At 32.4% G+C, this 19368-nt stretch overlaps 2 protein-coding genes across 3 annotated transcripts in view; one reads left to right on the forward strand and one right to left on the reverse strand.

Moving 5' to 3' along the window:
• Window positions 1–19368, forward strand: part of vari (MAGUK p55 subfamily member vari) — a 77153-nt gene that overhangs the window by 21808 nt on the left and 35977 nt on the right. Inside the window, exon 1 of one of the 2 annotated variants that reach the window (XM_069048660.1) lies at window positions 3494–3715. The exons of the other annotated variant lie outside the window; for it this stretch is intronic. Coding sequence (XP_068904761.1) covers window positions 3619–3715 — 97 coding nt within the window. The 5' untranslated portion in view covers window positions 3494–3618. Of the gene's footprint in view, window positions 1–3493; window positions 3716–19368 lie in introns of those variants that run through there. 2 annotated transcript variants of the gene reach the window in all.
• LOC138131588 (zinc finger protein 675-like) overlaps window positions 1–19368 on the reverse strand; it is a 63437-nt gene that overhangs the window by 19283 nt on the left and 24786 nt on the right. The gene's annotated exons all lie outside the window — the stretch shown is intronic.

Consider the following 19368-nt stretch of genomic DNA (forward strand, 5'->3'; position numbering starts at 1 on the left):
AAATCGAGATCGTAGTTTAAATCAGAGCGACCGCAGGGAGCGAGGATTTAATAGATCGAGATTTTTAAACTATAAAACACGCGTTGTCTTCAAGATTTTTTCTAACACTAACATCTTATCAGAAATTTTAACAAATTCAGAAATTATTCGAGGCGCGTCACAATACACAAAATGCGGAGGTTGCCGTGGGTACTATGGTAATAACATCAACAAATTTTGAAAAAAACAATTTTCATCGTTGAAATGTGCCAAAACGTTCCAGAAGAAATAAGAAAAAAGGGGCATAACTTGTTACCAATGAAGTCTAAAAGTGGATACGAAAAGGTGTGTGTTTCGTTTCAAGGCCGGAACAATTAAAAAAGCATCACGGAGGTAACGGAAGATGTCATTTTGGCTTTTCTTGATATGGGGTAAGCGTGTAGAACTTCATTAAAAGTTAATTCACACTACGGCAAGAATCATTTGAAGAAAATGTAAAGATTGCCATTTTCGATGGCCGGGCACTTGCATTGGATGAAACAGCAGAAGTTAAAGAAGATGCTACGAACAAGAGCACGAAGCTAATATGGCAATTCCAATTCAATAATTGTACTTTTCACTTTTGTGATAATTACTGTAAAAATGATGAATAAAATGTTACTTGAATGATGTGTGTGAGCGTATTTTATGACTCTATAAGATACGTTGCTATTGACGACGTGTCTTATAGAGACAAGCGTATTTTATGGGAAACATAAGGTGTGAGCTCAAATGCACCATGGAAACAGTATAAGATATTAGTGTTAGAAAAATAAAATAAAAATAATGTCGAATACTGCCATTTTTAAATGTTTATAATTGAGACTTTTGTGAAGGATGTCCAAACCAAGTTTAAAATTATTCATGTTTTTGAATCAAGTTATGAATGAAAAACGTATTGCGCAGGAAATTTATGTGAATCAGTCTGTATAGGTATAAAGCTTGTCTCAGAACTGCCTCCCCATAAAAAACAGGCATGTGCCGACACCAAAAGAGACTCCAAGATGACTAAAATAAATGTTTCTGTAGCTCACATAAAGTTTTCAATTTCACCAATCCCAGAAGCTCGTTCGCAGGTATTTCTAAAAATTTTATTAGACAACAAAAATAATTGTTGATATCGCAACAAAATTGCGGTCATCTTACCTTGATGGTTCTCAACTCTGATTGGATGTCTTTTCTCGATTATTTATATTTTTTCTTTAAAACTCAGATTATACATTTACCCAAAAACTCCCTTTTTTCTCTGGGTTGGCAGTTCTGGGACATTTTTAAGAATTCGTCGAACGTTGTGAAAAATGTCCTCAGTAAGATTTCTAAAAGTTGGAAAATTTATATTATAAAAACTCTTTTGTTCGAATCTGGAAGTCATGGCTTCAATATTTTTAAAGACATTCAAAATAATTCAAAATTTCAGTTAATGAAGAAAGGTAGATATACAGAGATTTCAAGATAAAAATGTTATCTGATAAGTTTTTTTGCATATCGTAATGAAAGTAGGTAACACTTTTTTAAACGAAAAATCGTAATGAAAGTAGTACTTTTTGTATTTGGAGATGACTGTCAAAGCATACCTGCTTTTTTAAAATTTTTCATAAATCCTTTTAGGCCAAATTTCTCAACTTACAACGATATGCGAAAAAAATAGCGTGCACAACACGATATGAAAGTCTCAATTTTTTCAGTCATTTGCTTGATTAACTCGGGTTACGCCCTCGTTAATCAAACTGCGAATGAAAAAATGAAAAAAAAATGACTTTCATAACTAGTTGTACAATAGTAGTTTATTTAACGAGTTCCTGTGTACATTGGGCTTTTTTTGGCATGAGTGGCCCACGAGTGCCAAAAAAGCCCAATTTGCACACGAAAGAGTTGAATACAACATTTTTTTTTCGACGAGCCCCTTAAGGCTGTTGCACAGTAATAAAACTTTTGGGCGTGTAGTTCAAGGTGTAGTTCAAGTTGCAGAAGTATTCAGAATTCTTGGATCGGTCAAACACTGCAGCAGGTACCCTCTCGAGACCCGTCAGTCATAAAATTAGCATTTTACAAGAGCATTAAATCTTCGTATTGTGAACAAATTTGTTGGCAAATTTTAGATTTTCTTATTTCTTGTAGTTTGGATGTATTTATCTGTGCACTTTAGTGGCTGAATCTCTTACTTGCAGAAAATTCTTTTGAAGAAAATAACGGACAATGATTAATACAAATGTAAAGGCTATGACTTTGACAGTGTCAGATTTTTCGTATCTCTGCTATCTTTATAATTGATTTCATATAAATGTTCATCAAGTGAGCTGTGCATTTGTAAAATCACCTTTAATTTAGTTACATTACAAAAGTCACATTTATGAAGGTCATGTCCAATAAATCTTTACTTGGTAAAAATACAAAGACAAAAACAAATAAAAATTACAAACAAAAATTGAGCAAAAATAAGGAAAATTACTGAAAAACGTTATTATTTTTTTTAAAAAGAATGAAGCGATTTTTCAAAAAACTGAGACAGTAACCCCGTGAAATACGTTAATGTTTAACAAAAAATATAGTCACCATAGCTTCAAACATAAAACTGTGGAAAAATAATTAGAATTCGTTTAGCGCGCTTTACCATTGCTTGGCCAACCACTAGGTAACAGCCTTAAAGGCTCCAAATCGTTTAAAATCTTCAAAATTGGCTTGACGTTTCGTTTTGACAAGTTGTCACATTTATCAAAATCTGTTCACACAGGAGAAAATTCTCAAAATTCTGACAGTGTCGAACAAAAAATAACTACCTATTGTTAAATTTAAAACACAGCAAAAAAAAATCGATTAGGTACCAAAATTCGCATGTCTTTTCTTAAATTTAATTTTGTTGTCTGTTATGTAGATGCAGCAGACCACAATTTACCACGTTGTAAGGAAAACTGTTGAATTGTTTTTGTTTATAACATACTGTGATTATTTTTTTTTATCGGACCGTATTAACATAATATTTATATAGAACCCCGTCGTTTTCTAGAAATTACAATGGATATGTTTCGAATAAATCTCATATAAACACGCAAACATATTTTTGTGGTTTATTTTGAAAATTATTGGTTTCCCCACAAACAAGAATTACATTATATATTTTTTAATTGTAAAATTTATATTTTTATAATGTTTAAGTATCCTTTAATTACGTTTATCTGTCGGAAACCCTCGTGTATTCTCTTTACGGTGTTAGTTGTGTCTGAAAACTTCTTCACATTCATTACGTACATCACGACGTACGCTGTTATTCCACAGGGTAAACACCTGAGAACAATTATTAACTTAACACATCACCACAATTTATTATTATTAATATTAATTTTATTACAAGTCCGGTCCTGAAAGCGTGCTAGGATGTATCTATAGCAACGCAGTCTGGAACGTCGCTGAAAGATCCGTAAGCGCAGACATTTCAGCATCTGCCGCGGTCCTGAAAAGAACGGCGAAGAGTTTTCCGCGGCTATCGCGCTCACGATAAAACAATTTCACTGCGACAAAATGATGTCATCATTCTCATTCAACAGCAATACAATTTTACTACCGAGAATTAAGAAACGATCCTGTTGATAGTGATAGTGCACGATGGTCAGATTTAATAAGAAAGATCTGCCTGAAAAAGAACAATTATTGAACGGAATGGCAGAAATTGACAAAGATACATTTAGACCGATTAGTAATGGTGAGTTTATCTGTCTGCAACCCGCTAAAAACACTGTCACTGTTATGACAGCCGCTGAATTATTTACTTCTTGATAAATTGTTGAAAGCCATTCGTCATTCGCTGACAGTTCTTTTTATAACATTGTTCCTTAACATTTTGATTGTAGCTTGAATATTATTTGAACCGGTTCTTTTTCAGTTTTGTTTGATATTTTTCCCAGATACTGTATAACTAAATAAAGTTAGCTCGTTTAATATTAAACTTGTCAGGTCATAAATTCGGTCCAAGTTTGCACCTCATGTATCTTTAATACACGGTCGCGTTTGCTTCGCTTGTCTCAGAACATATTTTTCTTGTACAAACAAACGCAATTGTGACACATTTAATATTAAAATCTCTAAAATTTTTGTTGTTATTTCATTATTAATAAAGAGAGGCTAATAATTTCTTTGTCCTAACATTTTTTGTTTCGTCGATCTACTACATAATTAATTAGATGAATAAATTGTGACGTAATAAATTTGAAAATAATTAATTTTAATTAAGTAATTTTAAACAAAATGAAATAAGTTATCTGTCTCGGGGGATAAAATAGAAACTTTAAAAAATCCGGAATTCTGGCGTCGGATATCCACGTCTTTTAATTTACCGTAATAATTAATCAAGAAACATATCCGACGCTAATCTATTGATTTCTTAATAACTAATTCATAAATCATATCGTCTTACTGGGAAGGTTAATTTTTTTTATATACGTAAGAAAAATACGTGCTCTTCAACTGTAACAAAATTTAAAAATGATTTGGTTACTTTATAAATGATACATTACTATAATAATCTCATTTCAAAAAAATGAAGTGTAACAAAACGAAAATAAAAGATACCTGCCATACATGTAAAATAATGAACATTTGTTAAGTTATTTTTCAACTATATATGGATATCTAATACTTGCATCTTATAGGCTAATTAAGTTACTTTTTGTTTTTGGCTTTTTTCCAAATAGAGTCAAAAGCTGCAGCTGATCTCGATTCCACTAAAAAAAATCTGATGTCTGAAGACAATGTTACAAAATGTTCGTCTTCTTAAGAACGACGATCCTAATCTAAATTCTCTGAACCCCCTTGGGTTAACAGCTTATTTTTGAAAGTAGTTACTTATAAAATTGTCTGAATTCTCTACGCTTTGGCATTGCGAATAGGACAAAGGCTTCCGCATTAAACTTAAATGAAACATACGTGTAACATAGTAAATAATGCATTGCAAATCTTTTTTCATTAGAAATCATTTATTATTTTCATTTATTTTAAGCAACTGAGTCGTTAATTTAAAAAGGAAACCGATAATACCGACATTTGCTGTCAAGATAAGCAAATAACATTTTTGACATCATTAATCTTTTTTCTATCATCGAACAAGTTTGTTTAAATGTAACAGGAGTTTACGGAAATTAATTGGACATTTTCTACAATTGGCAACTTTTAAATTACCCCATGCTAAATAAAACACTGAACAATAAAATATATAAAATAAAATAACTAAACCTATAAACACTGTAGTTATAGGATCAATAATAATCAAAAATATGAGTAATTTTGGATGCAAATTTAAACCACACATCCAGGATAATCAATATACTGCCAGCAGCGATGTAAAGTTATGAAACACTATTGTAATGAATAAATATTTAAAATTTCCTGAAGACGTTTTGGTCCCCAACGTTATACATCGTTTGATACAAATCGTTAAAGGCTTGTATGATAAATAATGGCGGTGAAAATAATTATTCTTAATTAACTTGGATCTAGAACCTGAGCCAATATTTAGATTCGTTAGATTTTTCAAAACTAAGTGCAATAGTAATGGGTCGACAATTTTCTCCGCTTTTATAATCCCTACTTTAAATACAGGACACAGTATTGCAGTTTTCCAGATGTTTTCTTTTACGGCCCCGTTGTTATTTTAGGTTTCAATTTCCTTACTATATTTACTTAAAACTTTACTACAGACACTTGAAAGATATTGATTTCTCTGCTACCAGAGTTATAATTGATGGATTAATTTTAGTAACTTTTAATTGTGTTTGCTCCGAGTTTTTCCTGATCAGGTGCAATAATTACAATCAATAGTGGTCGGTAATGGCTGACGACAGTTTAACAGTTTCTCCAAAAAACAGACGGTTTTTTAACAAAATTAAATTCAATGAAATATCAATTTTTGCATCGGTAGTTATCAAAGAACTGTAATGAGAAGTTTTTACATATCTTTTTAAACTTGTTACAGAAGAATTCCTAACAAACAATTATGTATAATAATTTTAAATATTGTTTGGATAAAATGAATGGTCTTTCGTAAAGGTTTTAAGTAGAAAAAAAGCACAAATAGAAGTCGCTTTGGATACTGTTTAGTTAAACAGAATAGATAATCTAGTTTGTTATACTTTTGTATAATCTACTATCTACTATTAGAACAGATAACCTTATAACAATCGTTACAGTACATGGAAAGCTTTGATGTTGTAAATACTTTGAACCTCGACATAAATATATGCAAAAGTATGTTTCGCAGACGAGTATTCACGTCATTACGTCAGACGTTGTAATAGTATACGTCATCAATAGTCAAACACTGAAAAAATACAACATTAAATAATCGTCAGATACAAGTGAAATTTAAATTTAAAGGTGTTTTGCTTATAAAACAATTCCGTTTTGTTAAGTTTACTTTATCTTCTGAGTAACTTTGAGTGTTGCCGGTAGTTCATTTATAAGAAAAATTATGTTTAAATAAGTATTGAAGAAGACAGTTTGTAGACACTTTCTTGATTAATGAGCCTGGTCAACTGCTATACTGATTGAGATTACTATTAATGGATTTTTAAATACTCATCAAAATCCCAATCGACCAAAGAAGTTATATCGATGCAATCAAAACCAATCACCTTTAATTTTGACATATTACTTTTTTTAGTATGATTTTTTATTATCAACGATTACTATAAATACAGTAAACCATAAGTATTGAAATTGGTTTAGGCGAAACCAATTTCTTGTATCACATTAACGACATTCTCGCCTCGTCTACAAAACTGTAAAAAAATGAATAAACGATTTTATGTATTAACCAAATTCAATCGATTTATAAAAGCTGTTCACTTTCGTATCGACCATGTTTCATCAAATGATTTTCAAAGGAACCCACAAAAACATTTTCCAGATCATAAATTATAATGTGTATAATATATATTTCAAAAAATACACAACAGTTTTTTTATTTGTTTGATATCGCCAAGTATAAACCTTTAGATTAATTGACAATTAAATCCGCAGGTTGTCGTGAAAAACTTCAAACAACAAAATAAAACAGAGTCTTTCTGTTTTACGTCGTTTTAATTATTCCAGATTTTCTGTTTTCTTTTAACTGATTTTATTTCTTTACGCCAGTCCATCAACAATAACTGAAATAATAACTTACAAATAATGTAAATTAATTATAGTTGTATTCAACGATATATACCATGTGTCGCAAAATGTTCCGATGCGTTTATTTCTGGGGTTGTTAATGTTACAAATTTGAGATGTCACATATTATAGTGATCAGGTGGCCCTGTTTAACACTAGAAATGTTTCAAAATGTTTAAAGTGAATTTGAAAGTTAACTATATTTTTAATCTTATAACTATCTTATTCTTTTTTTGTTATTTCTAGTTTTAACTGCATAATTAAATATATTTTTTTGTATATCGTAATGAAAGTGGCACTTTTTTACACGAAAAATCGTAGTGAAAGTAGCACTTTTTTACACGAAAAATCGTAGTGAAAGTAGTACCTTTTTGCATCTCCTTGGAGATGATTGTCAGAGCATACCTATTTTTTTTTTGTAATTTTTCACAAATACTTTTAGGCCAAATTTTTCAACTTACATCGATATGCAAAAAAATAGTGTGTACAACACGTTATGAAAGTCTCTTTTTTTCACTTATTTGCTTAATTAACTCGGGCTACTCCCTCGTTAATCAAACTACAAATTCGTGAACAAAAGTAAGACTTTCATAACTAGTTGTACAAATAACTATCTATTCGATTTAGTATCCGATCCAACTTAATTTTTCTGATGGATAAAATTACTAAATTTTATGAACTTCAAAATACATTGCGTAATGCACGGTTCTCCTGAAAGCCATAACGGCGTAATTACATTTTTTTTTATCAATAATAGAATTTCATGATTGGAGGATGGTTCATCACTTATTTTCTCTGACGTAAAAGCAATTGACTACGAAAGTTTAAACAATTTAGTTTCTCAAAATAGTCACTTATAGTCCGTCTCAATTCTAATTTTCCACCAACACTTTATTCTACGTTGGAAATACAACCGGCAACACTGTTTGGTAAAAAATGCGTCAGGTTGTACTTGTTAGGTTATCTGTCAATTTCCGTTTTTACAACTCAAAATTTTAGAATAAAAGAAAAGAACGAAAACTTTTTTTTTTTTGTTCGACACTGTCAGAATTTGAGAATTTTCTCCTGTGTGAACTGATTTTGAGAAATGTCACAACTTGTCAAAACGAAACGTCAAGCTAATTTTAAAGATTTTAAGCGATTTGGAGCCTTTAAGGGGCTCGTCGAACAAAAAAACGTTGTATTCAACTCGTTCGTGTATAAATTGTGCCTTTACACACAAACTCGTTAAATAAAATAATATTAAAATGCAGCAAGTAAGTAGGAAGAAAATCAAATTCTAAAAGCAAAATAAACTTATGAACTTAATGTTTCGAATCATGTTTATAAAATAATTAGATACATTGCCAACTTTGGTTATAAGAATCCCCAATTCAGAAATATTTTTATTTTTTCTTTCGTATCCCACCTCCACCCGGCGGCACGGCAATTTTGCCGGAGTACATACACTATTACGGATAATACTATCAAGTAATAGTGCAGTGCTTATCAACATAATTACCGGCGTCTCGCCTCCACATTTTGACTTTTTTGTGTTTTATGTTCTGTGTCAATGTTAAGGAATTTCCTCACGATGTGACATGAGTATAATAATATACCTTTTTGAATTTCAACCACCAATGTGTTCTCTAAGTCCAAAATTTTTAAATTTTTAAAAAGAGATTGCGATACTATTTCTGTTGCTGAAATTATAAATGGTAAAATCGAAATTTTTTCTAAACACCAAAGATTTCTCATAGCAACGGAGAGTTCTAAATATTTATTAATTTTTGTATTATACATATGTCTGTGTTATATTGTGTGAATTTGGAACAGCTATATCTAAAAGATATGCTTGCTTTTGTTGTTTATTTAAAATAATAATGTCTGGTTATTATTTATTATTTATAATTCAACAGGTGGTGGAAATTTAGAATTGAGACAAAAGAGTATCACGAACATGTTCATTTAATTTTATGATAAATAATACCTAGCTGGCTAGGTTTGGCAGATAAAGGGTTTGCACTAATATTTTGAAATACTAAAAATTCAACTTTTCTGCAACGGAGCTTTTTTGAGTGCTTTTCCCACTTTTTTTTCTTTGGTAGTAATGAATTCAGATTTCAGCCACAGCAGCAGAACTTAAAAAAAATCAGTAGGATGGCAAAATGTGCTGCAACTAGCCAGCAGCCACCTTTTAACTCTAAATAATTAATACCTCGTTTGAATTTCCTTTCGGTTTATTTTAATAGATATTTCAATTTTCAGTCAAAACAACTTTGACGATTCTTTATCGTTTGCCGCCCCTAATTTGCAGCCGCAGGAAATGACTTGGCAAAGTTTCTGTAGGCAGCCATTTCAGTGGTGTAAATAAATCATTGCATCCCTACAAGTTTGGGTGTAGACTTCCTCTTTTCCAGCCATGAATATGGTGGAAATTTCAAAATCTTGAACTATTAAACACTATTTACTACATACTTGTTTAGGTGTTTTGTGAGAAATGAATATTGCCCTTAACTTAACAACTGTGTATTTGAAAAGAAAGCAAGTAGAATTTTAGTTAGAAACAAGAAACAACGTCTCGCACGGAAAGCAATAATAATATTGGTAAAAATTTGTCGGGGGTGCAGATATCTAGATCATCCCTGTGTAAGGACAAGTGGGGGTGCGAGTACCTGCCATTTTAACCTGAACACTACTATTAAACAATTAATCAACTGATGTACTAATTTTATGAGTATATTACTAACTACTCAGTAGTTAATCTTCAGATAAAAATTTAAGTCAAATTAGTTCAGTCGTTGTTAGGATATTGTCCAATTTATAAAAATAGGTTCCAAGTTATTATTAAATTTTTAACAGCAAAAGGAAATGGCTGTTGGACATTAAAGAGCGCCTAGATGCTGTTCACAGGGATTCCTAATTTTAATATTTTGCAGACGAAGTCAAGAAATTTACTGCAATAATCATCATCATTATTATGTAGAATAAATTCAAAGAGAATTGGCTAAGGATCGATGTTTCAACTGCAAGATGGCTTCTTTCAAAATTACAGTAAATATAAGATCTACAGGAACCTGATCTTGTACAAGTGAAATCAGTGCAAAGGGGGAACAGAAAATTTCTTCAACCATTCATATAAAACATAGAACAACACTTTTGTCTTTTATGATTAGGTGAAATTATGGTGACTTCCCATAACTGTCTTCGAAGAAATAACAGCTTTATTCGGGTTTATCAAGTCTCAACAAAGCAAAGCTGACACAACACTCAAACAAAATTGCTGCCGCACCGTAGCCATTTGATATTCTGAAAATACCACCGTATTTACAACTATAACCATATAATAAAAAGAAAATCCCATCAAAGTTTTTCATGAAAAACCAAAGTCAGAATCTTAGCTAAATTCTTAGTTGAAATATGATTACATTTATTATTACACTAAGGGCCGGTTGCACCAATGCCAGTTAAAGTTAATTGTGAGTTAAAATGCTTCGTTACTTTAGTTACCTATTATTATAACGATGTTTTCGTATGTTTTAATCTGTAGTTAAATTTAACTCACGTTGATGCAACCGGCCCTTAGACAGTCATTTAGTATAAACACTATAGATGGGATGACTTTAGTACCGTGGAATAAAGGTCAACCTTTGGTTTGGGACGTTACTGTCGTAGATACACTTGCAGACAGTTACGTGTTGAAAACATCTGAAGTCTCAGGTTTTGCCGCTGAAATGGCTTGCAAACGCAAACATAACAAATATAGTTCAATTATTTCGTCAAACTACATATTTAAAGGTTTGGCCTTTGAAACCTTAGGCCCTTGGTGCAAAGAAACAATAGATTTCATTGATGTCATAGGAGACCGACTTATCGCGGAATCAGGGGATTCAAAATCTAAGAAATTCCTTTTTGAGAGGATTTCCCTTGCCATTCAACGTCGAAACGCTGCAAGCATTCGGGGCACTTTTCCAGATTCCGCATTATTATCGGACATTTTCGCATTGTAAATTAAAAATGTTATTTAATAAAATTTTATTATTCTATAGAGTAATATTGTGTTTTACAGTTTTCAGAAGATGATTTTTACTACAGACCATAAAAAATTTATGCTTGAATCTTGTTTTATGATGAAGCGACAGTTCTTTGGTAAGAGGTATTCAGATTAAAAAAAAAACTGCATGAATTAAGAGGCTGGGTTTTGTTTTTATAGGTGGCTTTAATGTTTTTTTATTATGTGGTACCTACTTTTTTAATGCATTATTAGTTGACGGCTGCGTTGGGTTAGCCACTTAACCACACTAATCACTGGCCAAGAAACGCGAAAGCTTCCTATCCTATACTCCATCAGGTGTAAGAGGATATAGAGAGTAAAGAGTTGACGATACCGCTAAAAAATAACGTAACAAACAAGGTCAGTCCCTATAAAACCAATCCATAAAAAATGATTCAGTAATTTAATGTCAAAGATTTGGTTTATTTTTGGCTTCATAAAGCCAAAGTTCATAACGTAAAAGAGAGGCTCATGAAAGCTGTAGATCTGATAGTCATTTTTGATGTAAAAGTAGAAGAAGGATTTTATTTGATATACAATAATCACATTTATGTTTAAAATTCGATGATTTATCAAATTTTTTTGAAGTTTAAAGAAACGATCTTTTTATATTCATAAAAAATTACACTCACATGTACTTTTTCTTGAAAATTCAATTTTAAAGTTTTACGGAATTAACCCTTCCAAATAAACTTGGGTTGGACTATTTCCAATTTGGTTCTATAACCAAATAACAAGAACGGAATAATATTCAAATAAGTAATAGGAGCAGTCTTGACTATAAACTTGTTAAAACAATATGATAATTATCTGGTACATAAATAAGTCTCCAAAAGATTATCATTACAGTGTTTCTTCGTTTAAATTAGCTCCAGCTACCATCAATTAACATGTTGATATCTTGTGCAAACACCACAATGTCTGTGCCACTAGCTCCTGCTGCTATAATTGTTGGACTTCAATTTACCAAATTTTGTACTTTCTTCAAAAGAGGTGAAAATGTTTTTAAGTGATTCGAAGCAGCATCCGAATCCATAAACTTACAATCAGTAGTATGTACGAGTATAACTAGGACTAGAAACAAAACTGGCGGCAGCAGGAATTTCTTTTTCACATACGAGTATGTCTACCACTTGAAAAGGCTTTCAATTCCTTTTGTTCTTTTTCCTTCTGTTATTCCCACTCTCAACTAATGGATTAATTCAATATTACAGATAAAAGATAAAAACCTAGTACATAAAACGAACCTTACACTTTATATTCCGAAAATACATAGTATATTATGTGATTCTTGGTTTGGCAGCGATAACGAGCAGACGTGGAAAAAGTTCAGCGATAACAAACGTAAACAACGACGAGTGCGTGAGAGGTGATAAGCAGAAGGCAGCGGGCAAGAAAGAGAGGGCATGGGCATGCCGAAATCGCCGAAAGCAAGGAAAGAAAGCAGCAAGAGAGAAAGAGAATAGGGTAGAATGTCGGAAGAAGACCTGAACCCATTCAGAACAAGTATCAAAACCGTAAGATCCCCAAGTAGAAGCGAAGAAGGGAATGAAAACCATGCTCAGAGAGATGAGAGAGGCAGTGAGAGAGAAGAAAGGAGAGCCAAAAAGTGAGGGCATGCCGAAATCGTCGGAAGTAAGGAAAGAAAGCAGTAAGGGAGAAAGAGAAGAGGGTAGGACGACGGAAGAAGGCAAGAATCCACTCAGAAAGAGTTCCAGAATGAGAAGATCCCCAACTAGAAGCGAAGAAGAAAATCATAGCAAGGAAATGGATAAAGAAATGAAAACCATGATTAGAGAGATAAGAGAGGAGATCAGAGTAATAAGAAAGGAATTAGCGGCAGTGAGCGAGGAGATGGGAGAAAGACAATAAAAAGCGCAGGCGGAGAAGGCAGATTGGATGAAAAGGATGAAAATGATAGAGGAAAAGATGGAACAAAGAGAAAAGAAGGAGAGGAAGAATAATGTTATAATAACTGGAATAGGGGGAATAAGTGGAAATATAGAGAGGGGGGTGGAAGAATGGTTAGAAATGGAGATAGGAGTGAAAGTGAATGTAAAGGAAGCATTTAAAATAAACAAAGATAAGATGATGCTTGCAAAAATAGAAAGCTGGGAGCAGGAGAAGAACATTATGCTAAATAAGAGTAAGTTGAAGAAAAAAAAAAGATGAGAGGATGTATATAGATGATGATTTGACAAAAGAATGAAGGGAAACACAAAACAAGTTAAGAAAGCTGGTTAGAGAAGAGAGAGATAGAGGGAAAAGGATGACAATAGGATACAGGAAGGTACAGATAAACGGGGAATGGTTTAGACGGGATGAGAGAGAGGAGAAACTGAAGAAACATTTCTAGAAGAAGGAGAGAAGAAGAGGAGATGACCCGGCGAGAAAAGGTACAAGGAGACAAGGAAGAGTAGGGAAAGAACAGAAAAATAAAGGGGTGGGAGATGTTATTTTTATGTTAAGATGTAATCAGGAATCCGAAAGCACGTAGGGCAAATGCAAATTAAACATATTTACTAGTATATTATGTATTAAGGTTTATAAACGCTAGTTTAGTCACTCACTAATACAACTAGTGTTTAGAGAGTTTATAAACGAGTTGCATACTACAGTGTGGAATAAAATGATTTACATCTAGTTACCTTTGGAATTTTTGCACATGTAAATTTTCCTGTACCGCTCTACTTTTTTTTTTGAAGTGCCGAACTATTAGTTCTGTCAATAAATGTCATCAATCGAATTGACAATTGTTACAATTTACTAAATTGAATTAACAAACGTTGGTGGCCACTTTCAACACTAGCTGTGACTTGCTTTTGTTAGCTCCTTTTTAATTTCAATCTCTACTTTGCATTCATATCATCCCTTCGCAATAAATCACATTTGGAATTTTGGAATATTTTGAGGTTAGGCTTTCTTTTTTTTGTAGAGCGGCATTTCGTATTTTTACAAGGGTAATGCAAAGGTAACAAGATGTAAATCATTTTATTCCACACTGTATATGTACCTACTTTTTCTACGATCAAATAAACAATACAAATATAACAGGTTAACTTCTTTATTAAACGTGAATTTCAACAGAAAATCGAAACTGATAAACGTCAATTGACAAGTGACAACTAACTTGCTTTTGAGTGTCACATGATTTTTGCGATTAAAAGGCCCGTTGCTAACTTCAGCTTGTGACTAAAGCCCACAAAGTCACAGTTTGTCAAGGTGTATTTAGAAGATCATTTAGCGTCATGGAAACATATGCGATAAATGGCATTTTATACATGGGAGTAGAAAAAGAAAGTTACAGTTTTCCGTGATACCATTAAAATTAAAATACCATTTTGAAATTTAAACTGAATATTCATAAAGTGAATAAGTACATAAAAAATCAAAATAAAAACCGGTAAATTTTCTTAAAATCCGAAAATATGATAGGTATGTTATATTATAACACCTGTACTATTGGGGACACGGAAAACTGGGCAGATGTGTCATTCAGTTGTCAAAATTTCTAAACCATACCTTAGCTACTCATAAACAAGCTTAAATTAATTTGACAGTTTTTTTGAAAATATCAATCATAATTACAGTAAAGGTGCATTTACATTGACATTTTTTGAAATGACAATAGCAGACTGCCCAGGATTCCATGTCCCTCATTGTACCTGTTTCTTGTAAATAATGGTGTTTTAAATTAGTGACGATCAGTGTTAAATATTAAAAGAAAACTTATTATCATATAGTGACCTATAGACATTAGAAATTAATCTCAAAGACCATGGTTCAGTTTAAAATCCACTTAACTGCCCTGATTCGATCCCAATTGCTTGTTCCATATTTAAGGGAACAATTCGGACTGTTTTTATGAAGGTTGATAAATGGCAATGTACTAATGTTAATTAAACAAGTTTATTTTTTATATTCCCTTTTTAAATTAGGACTGAGTTAGAGTTTTTTTCTTTATTACGTATCATCTATTTTACGTATGTACGTTTTCTCGTATGTTATTTTTCATTTTATGAACTATCGTTGAAAAATCTTTGTAGAAATAAACCTTCAAAATTGACAAACTTAAGATGTTAATGTACGCAGATGTTATATAAAAATAATGGCATCACAAATATTTTGACGAATCTCCGCAGACCGTGCGAAAACATTTAATAAAAAATATGCATGTGCACTACATTTATTTTTGAAGTTTGTCGGAACGGCAATTAAAATTTCTATTTGTTGGTTCAGTGGATTATTGATTATTGATTTTCGTAGAAGCGAGCGCTTAGATCTCGTAAATATTTGACGTTTTTGTTTTATAAATTGTCTGTCTAGAATATGCAAGCAACACTCGTTTAAAAAAACACCAAACACCCAATATACCGCCGTGTATAACAAACTGACGATGAAGTAAAATGACAAGAAATCTGTAACATCTGTTTATAATTTTTTTCTTGTGAAACTCGACGTTGCATTAATACATAAAACAGGAAATAGGAAATGAATAAAAAGCAAAACAGGACTGTTGTCAATGAAACCAAGCTTCGTGTAACAAGGCGACGCTATTTATATCCAGGTCCTTTGGTGCCTGGAGCCGCGATGTCGTATCCTTTTACATCACGCCACGCTTCAATTTTTGTCCAATAAAATCTCCTTCCGATCCTTAATTACACTCACGTTCAATCAAAATATTTACTTAAGAAAAATCTATTTCAAATTATCGTAAGTAAGAAAGCACGAGGATTTTATAAATCAGCGCTAATGGATACAGAAGTTATTTATGCTATGTTTGACATTGAGTAAAATAATGCAATCGAATTCTTATTTGTTTACTTCATCTCGTTTCAGTGGCCTGAATCTCAGCCGGCATTATTTACTTTAAGTGATGATTTTTCTGATTTTTAAGATAAATTGCAACTATTACAAGCAGAAAATGACGGCCGACTTAAAAATAGTACATTTTACAGATTCATAATAATATGCAACGTTCATCATAAATTACAATTTGCTTATATGTTTTATTATTGTAATACAACTGATGACGTCGGTTGGTATTCGTTGAATCACTTATTACGCAAATAAGCGGGGAAGAGACGATGAACAAGTTTCGATAGTTTAATTCGAGATAAATTCACACTAAATTTAACTTTTTGAGAATTAAGCCGGATTTCGACGACCCCGTTACGCTCCGCTTGGCTATTTACGGAAAATGTCAAATAGGAAAGCTCTCTCGGCTAGTGCAAGAGAATTTCTAAGATCAATAGAGCAACATTGAAACTTCACGTGCTCTGAATAATGAACTCTGACATTAAATCTTTTTATTGATCCTTTGTGCTAACGATACCTTCTAGCCATCTAATAGACGTTTATGCCATTAACTTTTCATTATCTAAACCAGATCGTTAAAGTCGCTTCTGCCACATAATTACCCTACCAATCTTCTGACAATTAAATAACATTAAAGCCTACCTCGTGAAGAATCTGACTTTGAGTCACACTCATCCAGTATATCATGGTACAATGATTTATTGATTCTATTTACGAAAATACTAAAGATTATCACTGATATAATAATATTGTATTAACACATACCTTATCATCATTTCAACACTTTTACATAACATATTCTGTTCTAGGTATTTAAAATATTTTTATGATCATTAACTTTGAAGCTAATTATAGAAACGGATGTTAACATCATAAATAGCTTTACTAATAGGAAAATACTGCTTTCAGGATAGTTTTTTGAACTTCAGATATTTTCAAAATTTTCTTTACATCAAGTTAAAAATTGGTGTCAAAGCATTCGCGGTAGTTTACATGTACTCTTATAGATCTTTGGCCTTTTGCAAAGACCAAAATAGTAATAACCTTTGAACAAAATTGAAAAACAAACAGTTAAGTCAAAATGTATGGTTCTCATCTTAAAATAAGTGTAGTTAGAAGATTTTGAAAATTTCCTTCGTATTTTCCATGGAGTTAAAGATGCCTTCTTTAAAATTACCATTATACCATGATCAAAGACATACTGCAGTAGTGGCGTAAGACCCGAAACTAAAATAGTGATGATGGTACGAGGGAAGGTTTTTATATTGTCTACCTAGCCATAATGAAAACAAGTGACGATCGCAAATTTTTGCTGCTGTTGCTGTGACAATTTGATACTTACTGACCAAATTTGGTTCATATCCAAAGAGTTTTGTTGTTTTTGTGTAGGCTTAACTAACAAAAAATGAGTAAAATTTTGCTAGAACATAGAAGTGTAATAAAATTCTTACCGAGGAAAGGAAATGAACCCAAGAATATTCACCAGAGAATGATTTATGTGTATAGGGAAGGTACGCCGATATATTTTACGATAAAATTTTGGTCCAAACAATTTCGATGGGGTAGGGAATCATTTCAGGACGACCCAAGATGCGGATGGACTATTAACCAACGAAAACTTCAAGAAAGCTGAGATTTTGGTCTTGGCAGATCGAAGAATAAGAGTTCCAGTGATTGACGATGAAGTGGGGATATCGGAAGCTACAGTATTAAACATTTTACATGACGATTTAGGAATGAGTAAGATCTCAGCACGTTGGATTCCGAAATTGCTTAATCCTGAACAAAAACTGTGTCAGCAACACATTTGCCAACTTGCCATTTGTCAACAATTTGGGACCTTTGGCTGAGGACGAAGAGTTTTCTTCGAAAATTATAACTTTGCAATAACAGGAAAACTGTGGAGTCTATAAGGAAACAATCAGAAACTTGAAAACTGCATACAGCAAAAAAGGCAACTGTGATCAAATGGTTATGCAGCTTCATGACAACTGCAGAGTTTACAAAGCTCGCCAAATCCATGAAGTAACCGACGAGTACGGTTTTGTAGAGATGGAACATCCACCCTACAGCCCTTTTTGGCACCGAGTGACTATCTCTTTCTTAAATTAAAAAGCACTTGAGGGGACGCCGTTTTTTTTTTCGGATGAATATCTGAAAGAAGTGGTGGGGACATTTTTTGAGGACTATCAAAAGACTTTTTTTTGAAGGTACATATAACATTGGAAAAACGTTGGAATGAATGTGTAACCGTTAATGGATCATGATATCAAAAATAAAATATATACATTTTCTCCAAACTCGCTTCCTTCATAGCTAGGTAGATAATATAAAAATTTCCCCTCGTAATAATGGCTTTATTTAAAAAAAAAAACAGAACATAGGGGCTAGCAAAGTCTAGCTTCCACCATTCTACTCAACAATTTTTCTAAAGAAAGAAAAAAAATTAACAAAGAGATTAAAGCCAATTGCTGCAGACAAAAGAAAAAAGAAAGTCACTAGTATTATTATTGTTTATTAAAATAATAGATGGAAAGACATTTATAATGATTTGCAAGATTGTAAAGATTGATTACGGATGACACCATCATAAGTAAATTAATGACTTCCTAAACAAACCAAAATGAAAGTGAGGTAGAGCCAGAATTTTAGTGAAGTGCAGATTAACATCATGCAAAATTAATTTATTACACCTATCATATCTGAATGTAAACAAGCTTCAATATACTCTTGAAGTTTTTCGGTACTGCAAATTCTCACATTCTGAAAATTAACAAATCCTGTTCTATGAAACCATGCCTCGTCCGTAAAAAACCGAAGGTCGTTGAAATTTTTTGGACGGTAGTATAAATGACCCAATTATCTTCCCAACAAATCCCAGGCACGTTCGATTGGGAACAAATCGGGAGACCGAATAGACCATGAAAGGATGTCAACGTTAGTCTCTTCCAGGAACTGTGCGTATTTGTTATGTAACTTATGGCATTTAAGTTATCTGGAATGAAATCAAAAGTGGCATATTGCATCCCACATCAACACTTCCTATGTAAGGGCAATACAACGTTCCAAATAAAATTCTGCATTTCTCCGTTTTTCATCCATACGTCTCATCTTCTTTTACGACCATCCACAAATAAAAATGGCACAGGTTACTGAACACCATTTAATCTCATTCTTGTTTCCAGTTAACAAGTTCGTTGCATCAATTTACTCTCCGAGTGCGATGTATTAGGGTAAGAGGAAGGCATAAAGATAAACGATAGAAACGGAGTTTAAAAGACCTTAATCGGCGATATATGAATGACAGAGATTAGACGTCCTATATCTAACTTACACTCATTTTCAATATGTGTCTCTTA

This window comes from Tenebrio molitor, chromosome 5, assembly GCF_963966145.1.
Source record: "Tenebrio molitor chromosome 5, icTenMoli1.1, whole genome shotgun sequence".
Lineage (NCBI taxonomy): Eukaryota > Metazoa > Arthropoda > Insecta > Coleoptera > Tenebrionidae > Tenebrio > Tenebrio molitor.